Consider the following 16,315-nt stretch of genomic DNA (forward strand, 5'->3'; position numbering starts at 1 on the left):
TTACCTACATCAGGACTAATGGCTCAAAGGGCAAAAGACAACTGAGTTTAATATATAGAGAGATACAGAAATATATATGCACATGTAAAACTAGCTAGGTTGAAGCCAGGCCAAGGAAGGCCTTGAAAACGAGTAGACATCTCATGATTGAGCAAATACAATGCAGAGTATATTAGAGAGTTTGGAGTAACGGTAAGGCTTTTGCTTTGATGCAGGCCATAAAATGATAGAGTATAAATTAGATATAAGTAGTATGAATGGAGAGGAAGGGTGGAGTTGATGATTATGTTAACAAGGAAGAAACGACACAAAGGGAAGAGTCAGAAACAAATGTCCAAGTGTGAGAGATGGGAAAGATCCAGTCATCCTTCAGTAACTGCAGGGGTCGGTTCCACGACCTGCCATGGAAACCAGGATGCGCAGATGTTCAAGCAGTATTTGCATGTCACCTACGCACATCCTCCCATACACTTTAAATCTGAGTTACTTATAACACCTAATGCCATGTAAATGCTATGTATCGTTTAGAGAATAATGAACAGTTTTACTGTACACGTCAGGAAAGCTGTAATTGTTTTTTAGCAAATATTTTCAAACCGCAGTGGGTTGGATCCACAGATGCAGAAGCCATGGATACAGAGGGCCGACTGTAGTAGTAAACACGAGGACACTTGTTCTAGTTAGCAGGGTGACCAAACTGGAGGCATGAAGATGGTATCAATTTCTGATCCACTGAGTTTGAGGAGGTGGAGGGATATCTAATTGAAGCCACCTCAAGGTCATTTAGAGGTCGGTAAGTAGCTCATATTAACCTGTAGGACTGGAGGTGCCGATTCAGACTCTGTCCATGTGGAGTTAACCACCGCTGCATTCAGCATGTATCTCACCACTGAGGAAGGGTGAAAGAACAAGAAAACAAAGGGAAAATCTTCACAGCCCTTCGCTAAAGGAGAGAGGGGTCAGATGGTTTCAAAAACTAGGAATGAGTGATGTCATCACATGAACTAATAAAATAGGGCATTTCAAGGGGATTGTTAAGAGGGAAACACACAGAGACAGACACACACACACACAAAGAGCTCAAGGAAGGGGAGGACTAAGAAAGACTTGGGGGACAACATGGTCATTAGTAACATTTCAAAGTGCAGTTTCAGCTGAGGGTGGGATTCAAACTCGACCACCCCAGACCTGCCTTAATGTAGCTTTCTACCCTTACTGTAATGATCTCTATTAAAAATCACTTATAATTTCCTTATGGTGACTTTTATTCGTTCCTTTATTTTTGTTTTGTTTAACTCTGTCTAGGAATTTATCTTATTTTGCTACACAAAGTAGCCCATCTGCTGTCATTTTGAACCTGTGGGAAGCTCGTCATCAGCATGATGGTGACCTTGACTCCCTGGCCTGTGCCCTTGAAGAGATTGGGAGGACACACATGAAACTCTCAAACATTAAGGAATCCCAGCTTGATGAAGCCGACTTCAACTACAGCAGGCAGAATGGACTCTAATCCCCCTCCTCTCATGAGACGGAGCGATGGCCAGCTTTGGGACATTCGCTTTACTTACATGGGAAAGAAAGAGGCAGCTTTCTGCCCGGTGGCATTTGGGGAATTTAGCCTTCATTTATAATCAGTGAGATCCCTTGGCTGAAGAAGCTGAATTTATATAGGTTATACATGTTAACAGGGAAAGTGTAAGCTCTCTTTGATGTAAGAGGGCTCTACTGTCTCCTTTGAATCCACACTAGGGTTAGCTGGATGCGCTCCTTACGCTTGGAGTGGCAAGCGTGAAAAAAGAAGCTGAATTTATATAGGTTATACATGTTAACAGGGAAAGTGTAAGCTCTCTTTGATGTAAGAGGGCTCTACTGTCTTCTTTGAATCCACACTAGGGTTAGCTGGATGCGCTCCTTACGCTTGGAGTGGCAAGCGTGAAAGGGCATATCTGGATAGAAATAGCTGTGGGAAAAGATGAGCTACAATAAAGCTGGGAAGTCAGAGACTGATTAAGTGCATGTTTTGAAACAGGTTTTTAATGATGTGACCCAAAGGGCCAACTGATTCTGGCAGCAGATTGTCAGAGTTTTCTTATCAACTAGCATCTGTGATGTTGGCAATCATTGTAAGACTGGCTTTTAGAAGTGAAACAGGGTTTCCAACCGCTTTGTATGACTTCAGCAACATCAAGGAGGGTATTTAGAATTTAGGATCTTGAGTATACCACACCAGCACCAATTCCCTGTCTGTCCTAACAGTTTAATGGAGACAAGCTCAAGAGGTAAGATGGACCACAAAGTACTCCTTATTGTACACCCTACCTTCATTTTCTCCCCAGAGACAAATCTATCCATATTCTTCCTTATCCTTTTTACCCACTGTAGTAGAGAGGATTCAAGGAGGATAAATAGATTTTTCAATATGGAAATTTATTTCTAACTCAGCAAAGCAGGACCAGGTCTATTCCCAGCTAAGCCACTCGAATTGCAGAGTACGATTAGAACACAGTTCATTACATGGATTTGGAGACAGGAGAGGTCAAACCAGGTCCAAGGAAACAGGAACTACCGATGTCACAGGCCTCAACTAAGCTGTAATTCTAGAAGGCAGGTGTTGATCCAGTTCTCCAATGTTGTTATAAGGGAATAGTGAGTTTTAGTGTACTTTTCAATCCAGAATCTTGAAATTTGCTAACCTTTTGATACTATGTCATCACAAAATCTCTCAGTAGGGTTATAGCTCAACCTCCTTTGCCTGTTGGGAAGTTAGCAAACGGTCTTTGCTCTAAATTATATCCAAGTAGATAGACCCAAGGAATACCTCCACGTCAGTGTCCCAGAAACCACACGCATTGCTCAGGGAGCTGTCAAGCTCTGACCACTTAGCCTCACCGAGTATGCTTTCTCTACAGAACGATTAACAATGGCTTTTGCTTTATGATTCTTTTTAAAACAGGAGGCAGTGATGTTGTGGAGAATTGAAATCCACAGATAATTCATGACCCTTATCTTTACACCGTACTCCATTGTTTTATCCTATTAAATCATTTTTGACAGGGTGTCCTGGTAGACTAAAGATGAACAGACGTGTTCCTGCTCATCTTCTGGTGGATGTTTTAATTAGCTGTCCACAATCAGGACAACAAAAGTCAAAGTCCTAAATTAACCATAAGGCAGCTAATCAGCAATTTAGAGGTTGGCTGCATTAGAATAAAAGTAGTCAGGGAATGGGGCAGGTGGGGAGTACTTGGCAGTGGGGAGAAGATCAGTTTTTTTAAACAATTTTTTATAGATCCCTTGTTAAAAAAAAAAAAGTGTGAATCTCCACCCAAGTGAAAAAGACCTAAAGGCAGGTTGAATTTATGATGCCATCGATAAGAGATTGAGGAACTTTTAAACACGTTGGCCATTTTCTCTAACTAATGTGTGGTATATATGGTGCCCTGTATTAGGAGGTTTTGCTGCATATAATCCAAAAGCATCTTGCTTTTCTCAGGAACCAAAGGCTCATTATGTAGAACAAAAAAAATTGTCCTAGAACTGTCAAGCATATTTTCAAAATACCATATCTAGATCAGGAAAACACGCTTTGCTAGTGTGTTCAGCTTGTTTATTCCTTCTAGGGAATGGTAGAGAGCCAGCATGGAAGTGTAGGTCTTTTGACAACACTGACAATGTCTGAAAGAGAAAGAGGTGGAAGAGGATGGTTGATTGCTCACAAGAAACTAGGGAGGTGGTTGGCGTGGGTGGCACGAAGGAGGCATCAGCACTGAGTCGTGACTTGTGGAAAACACATTATAGAGCTTTGGTTAGTGGCCATCTCGGAAGTTTTTCATTTTAAACCGTGCTACCCCTTTGTCCTCTCCCCTTCTAATTGGCCTTATGATTGTTTCATTTAACCTTGAATTCACACTGGTCTTTTTTAGATTTTTGATACATTTTTTATATTTTAAAACAGATGAAAAATTTAAATGATTTTCCCTAGGATCTATCTAGATTATTTTGTGACTGGAATTTGGAATTTCCTCACATGGATTTTTTTTTTTTTTTTTTTTTTTTGTGGGGCCTGGGTTTTATAAATGCACTTGAACATCACATCTTATAGAGTAACTAAGGAAGAAGTTAACATGGTTCACCTCAGATTTCAGCCCGAGGTTCAGTCAAAGCCATCTTTCAGTCCATTGTGTTCCTTCTTTATGTTTCCTTCTTACTTATTTCTGCTGAGATCCTACATAGGATTTTTATAGAAATGTATGAAAATCTACAGTCATTGCATGTCAGGACTGTGCAGTATTTTACAATAGAGTTTCAAAGAGAACCCGTGTTTGTGAGTTTTACACCAAGGTGTGTGTTGGGGTGTAGTGTGGAATTGCAGATCATATAAAGATTTACTTCACACTTGAACTTGTGATTATTCACTGTGACCTAAACCTGGTCTACTGTATTTGTCTGTCCCAGCACAAGTGCCCCTTGTGAAAGAAGTTTACTCATCAGTCTAAGCACTTAACTTGGAAGTCCTACTACCCTAGCACAAAATGAAGCAAAAATTAAAAGTGGCCTTTAAAACTTGGTAGGGTACTTAATTTTTACAAAAATATCCCACTTAATGCCAAATCTTTTAGTCCTCAAAGGCATTTAAGTCTAATAGTCATACCTTAAACATGACTTAAAATTATGCCACCAAAGTGCTCCACTTTACAGCTTCACCAGACTGCAGCATCATAAAGTTAATTTACAGTTTTTACAATATTGCTTGTACTGTCTTACTGGTTTACATTAAAATCCTTTAAGCCAAAAGGAAGCTTGCTGTATGGATTTAAATGCAAACTTCATTTACCGGTGCAGGAAGTCTCATAAAACTCAGACGTACTCCCACAAAAATTTTATTGGCCTTTTTGTAAGAGATGAAAAAAAGTTGACACAGTTCTCTTTAAACAAGGGAAATTTTCTTTTTATTATTTTTATCTCCAACAGCCAGTGTTGCCCTTTGCCACGGTCTCTATATTTTTCTTTCAGTTGGCTTTGAGAGGGGATATTAAGTCCAATCACTAAACAGGGTTCTCTTTGGATTAAAAGTTCTGGGTTTATTGCAACTATTTTTCTTGACAAAAATTGTCAACATCAGAATTGGCAAGCAAAGGTGGAATACTAAAATGGTATAATTGGTCTTACTTAGTTTCTCCATTTGCCAAACTTATGGGAAATTTACCTGTGAATTTCAAAATGTTACGAAAATCTTTTGACATGATTTTGTTCTTTCTTTTAGTCATTTTCTCTTCCATTCCTAGTCCCTCTGCCCTCTGCAAATGTGTTGAATGGCACAGCTGTCAGATGTGCTGAAGGTGAAGTTCTCTCACAGGTCTCTGTTCCAGCTCCGTAAAGGTCATGTAGAGGTCACAGGATCCACGAAGGAGCTGAGAAACATGCCCTTCTGGCCCACCGTGTGGCGCATTTTCATTCAGTTTCCTCATGAAACATTGCAAGGTTTGAATCCTTAGTAACTCCCATTGACTGGACTAGAGGTGACCACTACAGCACATGGGAGAGCAAAATGCTGGCCTACAGACAGTGACAAAATCTTACTAGCCCTTTGGTGTTAGTGGCCATAGCTCTGTATGTGAAAATCGATGCTTTAGCCAAAAACTGAATGGCCACTGTTTCCGTAGTTTCCACTGTTTTGTCTGCATAGAATTTCCTGAACTACAAGCAGAAACGTATTTTGTCAAATGTCACAAAAGTGAAAACGTTACTAATCTTAGACGTGTTACATATTTTGTGTTTTCCTTTCCAGACTTTCGAAAGCTGCAGTTACAAAGCTGTTTGGCCGTATTGACAGCATGTGGTGTTTTTGCAAAAGCAATTCTAGGAGAGCCAGTGTCTCCCATGGACTCCTCACATCCCCACTCCAGGGTCATCAACAAAATCAAAGTGATAATCTGGATGCTGTAATTTTTCAAAAGATAAAAGGGGATGGAAATCAGACCTGGCCATTAGTCACTAGTGTGTAGTACTGTGATCTGAAGTAGGAAGTTTAACTCACATAGAATAATTGTGGTTTTTGAAGCAGCTACTCATTGCTTTTTCCTTTTGCTATAAAGATCATGGATTTGGAATATCCTCATGAGGTGGCCCTAAGACAGTAGCATTTAAACTTCATGTCTTAGAATCTACCCTCCACCTGAACCCAAAGATCAAAAGGCAGTAAGCTTCATCATTAGGCTTAAGCTTAAAAATTTCCTTCCCCGTCCCGAATACTGAGTTCAGCAGGGGGTATATCTTTCTTTCCAAAATGTTATATCTTCGAATTATAGACTACATCACTAAGTTTGGTAATGTATTCTTTGCATGAATGGAAATACGTGTCAAAAGACTCCTACAAAAGGCATGATTTCAGTGAAAATGCCCTTTTGCCCCCAAATTTGCCGACCCTCGAATAGTGTTCAACTGTTTTCAAGCCTTATTTGCACACAAATTCCAAAATGGGGCAAGTTGTACCATTCCCTTAAAATTTAATAGCTGTGGTAGGTAGAGATTTAACTGTGGTTCTAGTGAATCATAAAAAGAGATAATATTTGAGAAGAGTTTGTAAGCCAAATATCATGCCTTCTGACCCCATTTCTGAGACACAGATATTACAATCAGAAATAGATCTAATAAATCTAGTATCCCTCCATGAGCAAGCTCTGATTATGCCAATAGGGAGATCACCTTGTACCAGGAGGCAGCAACCTAAGCCTCATCAGAGGGTAACTGAAAACTTCCCATCAGAAGCACCCTCCAAGGCTTAGCCTAAATTGTGTAAGCTGCTCCCATTCAAAGCTTCTCTATGAGAAGGTGGGAAAACACCAGACTGTGGGAATTTTATGTTCAGGAAGACAATTTTCTCCTTTTCCAAATCAGAATGAAGACTTAGAATTTCCCATTCTTTATAGGTTTATCTGATTGCTAAATGCACTGCAGTAAGCCTCGACCTAGAAATATCGCAAACACAAGCATTCAGAGGAACACTGGCTTATTCTCCTGAACCAAACTCAAAAAACATGAGTCGTTGTTTACCTCCACTTCTGTATGAGAACTGAAAAACATTTCATTTTGTTCTGTTTATTTTGGGAAGGTGTGTGGGGGGCGTTCTTTCAAGTGATTCATATCTCAAATCCATACCACTCTCAACTTTTATTTGATGTGTTCAAAGCCAAAAAAAAAAAAAAAAAAAAAGCAGGGCTGAACACTTAATTTGACATGAAGCTGAAGGAATCCGCAAGGCAGAAGAGAGCTTTTGAAGAAAGCATGGCCTTGGCTTCATACCACACTTTTTGTGCCTTGTATTATCAGTGTAAATTCTGAATGTTGTACAGTAAATACTTGGATGGACTTCTTAGAAAAGGCTGCACTGGCTTCTTTTTCAGCACATGTACATATCTATAAATATATATACATATATATTTGGTAATGCCAAACAGCTGTGTTATATTGTATTGAACAAAATGGACGGTTTGGATGTTTTATGTAGAGTTTGCATAAAAACTGGATGGTTACAGACTTTTCAAGATAAATGTACAGACGTAAATTACTGCTTATCAGTTATTTATGAATAAAGAGTCTTTTATTGACATTTTAGGATACTCCATGAGTGGAACTCTGAAGTCTCACTGAGGGCCCCTTTACACAGCTCCTGCTGCCTTCTAGCAGGGGATGGAATGATGCTCTTCCCAAGGACAGTTTCCAAATACCTGTGAAAACATGGTCAACCCAACTGCTCACTCTGGCCTCAAGAGTGAGATGATATGAGGCTACTGGAAGCAAAGAAGAGATTCTCCTGTAACATCCCCCCATCACCACACACACACACCTTCCTTTGAGATATAATTGCATGTGCTCTGAGATAATCATAGCCACACCATGACTGAGAAACCGTTCACATTATGCCTCAAAATGCTCGGGTTGTGTTTACAGACTGTATACAACATTTCCTGTCTCTCCGTGGGAAGACATTAAGAAAACATGTACAAATGTTGTCCATTTCAAGTACATCCTAACTGACTGAATCTGTCTGGTTTTTAAAATGCTGAGAGTTCCCAAGAATTTAACCATAACTACTTAGAGAGCTGGTCAGAGCCAGTTTAAACAGTGTCATCTACTCAAAGATGGCTTTTGACCTGGTCAAACTAGTCGGCTATAATTTAAAAGACAGTCAAAAGTTGATTTAAACCAGTATTTTCCAAAGCCTTTTTTGTTTGTTTGTTTTTAAAACAAAATACTGTTTTCATGGAAAGATAACAGATTCTTTTTTTTTCCAAATCAAGTTTGGAAAGCTATGCAGTAAAATGAAACGCCATTCTCTACTCTAGATTTCTAGAAACCTTTACGTGTATGATGGATCTCTAAGAGGGAAGTCTGTGTAGCGTGTCCTAAACTTTGACAACGTCATTGTCCTTGTATCATCTTGTGGGACTGCTGGGGCAGGTATCAACATCCACAGAGTGACTGCGAGAGGTTTCAACTGTTCTTTCTGAGCACTTTAAGTTAGAATTTTAAAGCTGAGTAAAATATATTTAAGCTACTGGTAAAATGAGAATTACTTTTAATTAACTTAAACTAAGTAAACCAATTATAGTTAGGAAAAATCGGGCCCAAAATTGTAGACTTATTTGAGTAGTTAGAGCAAATTAATCTGAGTTGGACAAAACAGGTTTACCTAGAGGGATGCTGTGACTAGCATACAGATCCAGGCACAATTGATTCATCCAGATAAAAACTTAATGGATCGGCTTGAACTTAAACTATTCAGAATATCTTTTTAAAATATTTCTTTAAAAAATGCTTTATGTAGTTAGGAACTAATTCTGAATGGATTAAGTTACTTTGAGCTAATTTATGCTTGTTCTATATAACCAACATTTGTTAGAATTTGATTTTATTCAGATAGAGAATAAAATCAAATTCATTCAAAAAATATTTATTATTTATTACATGATAGCAGAGTCTGGGTTCAAATCCTATCATTTAGCATTTGATATCAGGCAACATACTTAACATTTCTGCTTCATTTGTAATGTAGAGATGATAATATAATTTTACATTCTTCCTGAAGTCTGAAGATTAAGTTTAGAAAGTATACATAAAGCCCTTAGCATACCACATGATACTTAGTAAACAATCACGAGTGGTCATGTTTATCTTAGGCAGAGTGAGTTTGAGAGCACAGGGACCTGGATAGTAATCCTGAGTCTGCCGCTCCCTAGACATAGGACCTTGGCCAAGACACTCTTACTGCATCACTGTTGAATTCACTGGCCATAGAGCAAATGCTCAAGATCTGTTATAGGGACTTGACACATCTCCGGCTGTCTCTAGCTAGCTCTGGTTCTGAACGGAGATGTCTCAGAGCATTCATTATGCAAACAGCAGGGTCAGTGGTGTACTCAACTTCAGTCTCTTTCTGATACCTGAAAGTTACTTAACGGAGAAAAATAAGTAAGCACGTCTTACTACCCTAAGTCAAATGAAACTTATTTTCAAATATAATGGTTAATTAATACTTAGTACAATGAAGTAAAAAAAAAATACTCTAACAAGGTCCTGTATTTTCATACCACATAGAATGACTTTAGGAGTGAAAGAACTTGAGGCAGATAATGAGGCAAATGCATATTGAAAGTGTGTCTATCCCTAAGACAAATATCATTTTATTTAAAATGATAGTGTTCTTGCATACAGTAGGTGTTCCATAAATGAGATGACATTTTCTTGTTTTCAGATGACACAAGGGGCTGAAAACCATGAGTGTGTGCACGGATTAAACATTAAAGCATTACCTAAGCACTGTCACCTGCTATGTGCCAGGCTTCTCTGCTACAGGCCGGACAATCATAAATAAAAGACACTGTCGGCCTTCAAGCAGCCCACTGGCTGAGTCAAGAGATGATCATTCCATCAAACAGTAAGTACAGTGAGAGAGGCAAGCACAGATTAAGGGAGCACAAAGGAGCACTGAAACCAGGCTGTGCTCTGTAAAGGAAAGTTACATGGAGAAGTGGCCAATGGGCTAAGACATAATATAGCTATTTTTACAATAATGCTAACACACCTCAAAATTTGTGGCTTAAAATAATAACTTCATTATTATTGTAAATTTATGGGTCAGCTGGAAGGTCCTAATAATTACGCCTGGCTTAGCTGACCTCAGCTGGGCCTACTCGTGAACCTGTAGTCAGCCGAAGGGTTGGCTGGCCTGCCTTTTCCACACTTGGCTCCTTCCACATCTGGGGCCTTGGTTAGCACATCAGGACTGACTAAACTCTGCTCCATATGCCTCACGGTCCAGTAGGTTAGGCAGTGTATGTCCTCACAGTGAAGGCACAAAAGAGAATCATGCAGACAGAGTCTTTGGAAATCTAGGCATGGGACACCACCATTTCTGCAATATTGTAGTTGCCGACATAACTCACAGACCAGCCCATTCAAGGGCTAGGGAAATAGAATCCACCTTTTGATGGGAATTGCTGCAAAATCACATTGCAAAGAAAGTGAATACAGGACGGAGTGGAGAATCTGGACCAGGGTTTCAATTTCTCCATCAGAGATGAGTAAGCATTTGTCAGAAAACAATAAAGGAAGAAGAGCATTCAAATGGAAAAGTTAGCATTGATAAATATATTAATAATCATCTTATTCAGGAGAGGCTGCCATACTGTTTTTTAGGCCTCTAGTCCTTATGACTCACTGAATCTTTTCCAATAGCACTTCCCAGACTTCTCTGCTGTGTTACTAGATGCTAGTCCCTTGGTTAGCTATGTTTGGGAAAAGATAGGTCAGTCACACTCACAGAGGCTTCTTTAGTGTGAGCGAGACCTCTCCAAGACTCTCAAAGTAGCTACAATATAGTTCCTACAATACAGTAGTTACTTTGAATACTTTCAATATTTTAGGTGCTTTACATGAATTTACGCATTTAATCCCCTAGGCATCATATGAGGTCAGTACTATTATTACTTACATTTTGTAAATAGGGAAACTGAGGAAAAGAGTCGTTATGCTAACATGCATTTTTAGTCACTTAGCCAAGGCTATTGTTTGCATCATTTTGTAAATATTTATCACCATCTAACTCTTAATGAGCATATAGTAACATCTCAAGCCTCACATTTTAGAATTTACTTTTCTAAAGATGTATGAGAGATAAATTGTGTTCTCCATCCTAAATTAATTTAATCCAGATTTTCTTCAATTTCTGTTTTTTCATCTATTCACCCATTTCTTTTCACTTTGCATTTTTTATATCTGCAAACATATAAGCCCATGGCATCCTTTTTAACATTTTAATTATTGCCCATAAATGCTTGATTTAACCATGTTTCTCTATAACTCTTAAGAAAGGCATTCTTAAAACAGAGAAATGAGTTATAAGTATTTTGCTAAACCTTATACTCTTTACAAAGAATTAAATGGCTTGTGTCAAGTAAACTGGCTTTCTCTAAGCTCAGAGCAAAATTCAATGTGTCCTTTCTTTCAAAGAGTGTTGGGCATCCAGCCTTCTTTAAGATGCTATGCAGTTAAATGGAAAGAGCCCAGACTAGAACAAGAGCACACGAGGTCTAATCTCGGCTCTCATGCCTACCAGTGGGGTGTCAGAAAATTCATTTCATTTTCTGAATCTCAATTTCCACATCTGTAAAATCAGCATCATGAATATCCTGTTCCACTTTCCATATATGGCTACGGCAGTGATCAAATAAAATATTGTATATGAAAAAAAAAAACCCACTTTGTATTCTCTAAGTGCTGTGCAGGTGTTTTAGCAGAACGGAAATTGCCCGTTGACTGTCAGTGGGTAAACTGAGATCAGAACTCGCTCTTCTAGGCCATATTGTTGGAAATGCATGTGAAAATCTTGTTCCTTCATCTCCACCAGTACCTAGGTTGAGTAATGTTGCTAGAATACCCGGAGAAACAGAGATGGTCTCTCTTCTCTTAGCATCATATCTCTCCAAATTGAAATGTTGAGAAGGATCATCAGTATGTGTGTGTTCTTGGCAACGTTATACATGAAAAGTTATACAAAATTCTACACGTGTGTTTTTATCCCTGATAAAAGAGATGAGTTAACACTTCTAGTCTTCTATGGTCCCAAACTATCATTTGTTTCCACCTTCCTTTAAAATCTAGTTAAACAAGGAAACATAACTCACCATTTAGTTGTATCTTCTGTTGTCTCACTGCTTTACCCACGTGTCGAGTTGATTTATTAAAAACACAATATTCATCGCGTACCTACTGTAGGAGAAGCACGGTAGTAGGCAGCGGGAATATGCCAGTAAGCAAAACCTAAATGTCCCGCTCTCACAGAGATTCCACACTTGTGGAGGGAGACAGTAAAGACTGGGCAAGTGAAATATGGAGCAAGTTAGTTCCAGGAAAGAGGAATGGGGTTTCTGGGATGTGATTCACATATTTTTAAAGAGGGTAGTGAGGCAAGTCACTGAGAGGGTGACTTTTGACTAAGTACTCGAAGGAGATGAGGGTGAATCAGGAGTATTGGAGGAAGTGGAATCGAGGTAGAGGAAAGTCCCCGAAGTCTGCTGGACCGACTCAAGGGACAGCCAGGAGTCAGCGTGGTGGCAGGAGCAAGACTAAGTAGCGGAGATGAGCTCAGAGGAGGGAAGGGGACAGATCACGTGTGACCTCACAAGGCTTTGGTGTCTAATCTGCGTGAGATGGGAAGGCACTGGGGGAATCTGAGCACTGTTGGCAGGACCACGCTGGTGCTAGGGGACAGGTGGCAGTGAGAAGGGGTGGAAGCAGGGGCATCAGTGCTGCAGAGATTTGCAGCACAAGACGGCTGTGGGTTGGCTCAGGGTGGTTGCAGTAACGGGGATCAGAGGAGTGTGACTCATGGGTGTGTTCTGAAGGTACAGCGGGCAGAATCTGCTGATGCCACGGACGGATGTTGTGAAAGGGAGAGAAGAAATCAGAGATGACGCCAACGTTTTCATCTGCGCCACCAAAAATATGGAGATGCCATTATCTGGGATGGAGTTTTGGGGATGTGGGTTTGGGGGAAGGTGGAGACCAGCAGCTCTGTTTTTTGTGTGTAATGTTCAAAACACCTACTAGATATCCAAGTGGGAATTTGAAATATACAGCTGGAAATATCAGTCTGGAGTTCAAGGGACAGGTACATACTTAGTAGTTGCCAAAATACAGATGTCACTTAAAATCATGAGACTGCAGCAAGCCCTGGGGCACTCAAAAATTAAGATCTTTAGGAGATGAGAAGAAATCTGAGGAAACTGAGGAAGAGTGGCCTGCGAGGTAAAAGGGAAGTCAGGAGAGGGAGTCTGAGCACGTGAAGAAAAGGATGGAGAAGCAGCGTGACCAGCTGTGCCAGATGCTGCCAACAGACAGGAGACGAGGCTCAACACCTGACCCTCAGAGCGAGCACGGCGGCCACTTGAGGATCGTGATGAGGTCAGTGCAGGTGCGGTCCTGTGCTGAAGCCTATTTAAAGTGGATTCGAGAAAACAATAGGATAAGAGAAAGGAGACAGCAAGTATAATCCAGCTTTCTGAGGAGCTTTTCTGTAAATGGAAAAAGAGACTATGTTTTCTTTTTTTGGTAAAGAAGGTCAGAAAGTGAGATGCTGGAAACTGAGATTGTGCAGGGCGGTATTCATTTTAAACAACAAGGTCTGTAGGGGAGCGTTTCCGATCTCAGTCCTACTGACATGTGGGGCCGGATCGTTCTTTGTTGGGAGGAGCTATCCTGTCCCCTGTAGGATATTTCACAGCATCCCTGGGCTGCACCCCCTAAATGCCAGTAGCACCGACCTGCTAGGACAAACCAAAGTATCTCCAGACATTCCACGTGTCGTCTGGGGAGCAACACTGCCCACGGTCGAGAACCATTAATCATGGGGCAGTAAGTAGCTGAGACGGGGTGAAAGATGAAATCACGGGGAAGGAAAATCAAACGCATTGAGAAAACGGGGAGGTGGAGGCGTCCTCTACATGTTCACAAAACAGCAGCACGTTGAACAGAATGACACTGAGCCTGAAGCGGGCCCTTCAGCGAGTCAGGGCACCTGACTGAGGCATCAGTGGACGGTCACAACCAGGAGAGATCAGGGGTGGCATGACTGCAAAATGGGAGCGTCGGACATGGGTGACATTGAGAAGAAGGGAGGGAGAACAGTCTGGAAGTGACAATGAGGAGGAAGCAGAGAACCTACCCACCCAGTGGCAGAGGAAATGGAGGAGAGGGGACAGCGGCCACCTACAAGGGCCACCGAGGAAGGAGTCTCATTAAGGAAGAGCCAGGTTCCAGTAAGAGCAAGAAGAGGAAGGAAACATCCAGAGAAGGGACAGAGGGTACAAAGCGTTCTGCTGATGGCTAAAGGCACGGGGGAGGATGGCACAGAATGGAAAGAGTTAGAGGAGGGTCCCAGGGCAGACCCTTGTGAGGACTGTATACTCCAGGAAACGTGAATGTCTGAGAGACAGGGCCGTCCTCTGGTGACCTCAGCAGGGATAAAGGACATGGTAAGAGTGGTCATTAAAATGGAATAAATAAAGGAATTGATCGAATAAAATTTATTAGGTTTATCCACTTATTCATACATTGAAACATTTATCTGTTTTATGGCTAAAACTTGCTTCGAAGCCCTGTGGAGTAGGTAATAACATGCTTATGCAGCACAGAAGCAGAGAAAGGAAGTGCTAAGTCAAAGATCACAAAGTTAGTTGGTGGCAGCGTTTAAACCAGGTCTACTCAGGAGGTGCTGTTTCTCTTAAAACAAAAACAAAACAAAAACGCTGCCCTGATTTTTTTTTCCAGCCATCATGTACGTAGAACAGAAAGTGTTCCTAATTCAAGAGCAGAATTTAGGGTTTCGGACAGGATGGATGACCACAGCAAACAGGTAAAGAGTTCAGTCAGCTGCAGCTTCTTGCAGCTGTGCAAGTCGGGGCTGAGCTCGGCTGCTGGCAACAATCAGATGACACTACAGTTGGCCAAGACCTGTCAGCATCTTCTCCAGGCCGCCATCCTGGTACAGTCAGAAGAAATGAATGCCTAAAAAAGAGAGCTTTGGAAAGAAACCTATGCTTATATCTAAAAGAATTTTGTAGTGAATACACTGGCACAATTCTTTATGCTATTAGAAGAAAAGGTTTTTTTCATAGAGTTAAATACATGACTCCCATGCAGATATAAAATGGACATGTCAAAGATGAATTTTGTAGTGAATACACTGGCACAATTCTTTATGCTATTAGAAGAAAAGTTTTTTTCATAGAGTTAAATACATGACTCCCATGCAGATATAAAATGGACATGTCAAAGATTTTATTCTACTAATTCATTAATGAAGATATTGGCAAGATGTTAAAATCAGTTCACAGAAGAATTTGAAGAACATACACACGTGCACACATATTTATGTACATATATGTATGTCATTGAGAATTCTGAAGTGAATTTGGCAATAGAGGCAAAATTATTTAATATCCTATAAGGTAATAATAGATACAAAATTGGTCAATAGCTCTTAGGGTAACATTAACCTAGTTGTTAATATCTCACAAGTCAATAAAAATGTAATTTTGGGATCATCTTTCCTACAGAGTAGGAATCACTTGTGTCTGGACAAAATTCATTTGCATCACTGCCAGTTTTCTGGAGTTCACTTTTTACGGAGCTTCCACATGACCAAGTCAATAGAGTTTGGTCACAGGAGCATGTCCCCACGGAATGAGATAATCCCTGGAAGGCCAGCAGGACACATCCAGCCTGTGCTGAAGACACTCAGTACCTTCTGTGCATGTTCAACTCCTAGCAACTTTTTCTTGACAATACTCAGTGTGACTGAAATCTGTTGGATGCCTTTAATTGGTGTGTCATCTCTCAACAACTTTCCAAGTCACCTCTGTGGGTTTTTTTTTTCTTCTGTTACCCCCAAGAATTGGCAGGCCTGTTTCTTCCCTCGCTACCAACATTGGAAACTCAGCGTCGAAGCCACGAAGAGGAGATAGGAGTTGTACGGTCTCTCCTGGTATCTCCATCCTCGTCTCTAAATCCAAGCAGTTGCCAATCCTAAACCTGTCTGAGAATTCGTTTTCATAGTTACGTAAAGTGGTCAGGCTGTGGGAGGCTAAAAAAGTGTGTTTCACTTTGTGAGGTTTCATCCATCACTGCCACGTGCCAGTTCCCCTGTTTTTCTTTCTTTCCTATTTCCCCCCATTTTCAACATAACTAAGCTCAGGGGGACCTGACATTTGTTTTCAAATATTTGAAAGTCTGTCACATGGAAGACAAATTAGAC

At 40.5% G+C, this 16,315-nt stretch overlaps 1 protein-coding gene and 1 long non-coding RNA gene across 2 annotated transcripts in view; both read left to right on the plus strand.

The window, feature by feature from the left end:
- The window catches only part of LOC103610740 (netrin receptor UNC5D-like), a 26,649-nt gene extending 24,919 nt beyond the window's left edge, over positions 1 to 1,730 (plus strand). Inside the window, exon 4 of the mRNA XM_008594842.1 lies at positions 1,306 to 1,730. Within this exon, the coding sequence (XP_008593064.1) occupies positions 1,306 to 1,510 (205 nt within the window). The 3' untranslated portion in view covers positions 1,511 to 1,730. The remainder of the gene's footprint in view (positions 1 to 1,305) is intronic.
- Positions 1,731 to 4,386: 2,656 nt separating this feature from the next.
- Positions 4,387 to 7,619, plus strand: LOC103610739. The gene is made up of 2 exons (XR_552233.1): positions 4,387 to 5,481; positions 5,789 to 7,619. It is a non-coding gene; the product is annotated as an uncharacterized LOC103610739 (long non-coding RNA).
- The last annotated feature ends 8,696 nt before the right edge of the window (positions 7,620 to 16,315 follow it).

Source organism: Galeopterus variegatus, unplaced genomic scaffold (genome assembly GCF_000696425.1).
Source record: "Galeopterus variegatus unplaced genomic scaffold, G_variegatus-3.0.2 Scaffold11687, whole genome shotgun sequence".
Lineage (NCBI taxonomy): Eukaryota > Metazoa > Chordata > Mammalia > Dermoptera > Cynocephalidae > Galeopterus > Galeopterus variegatus.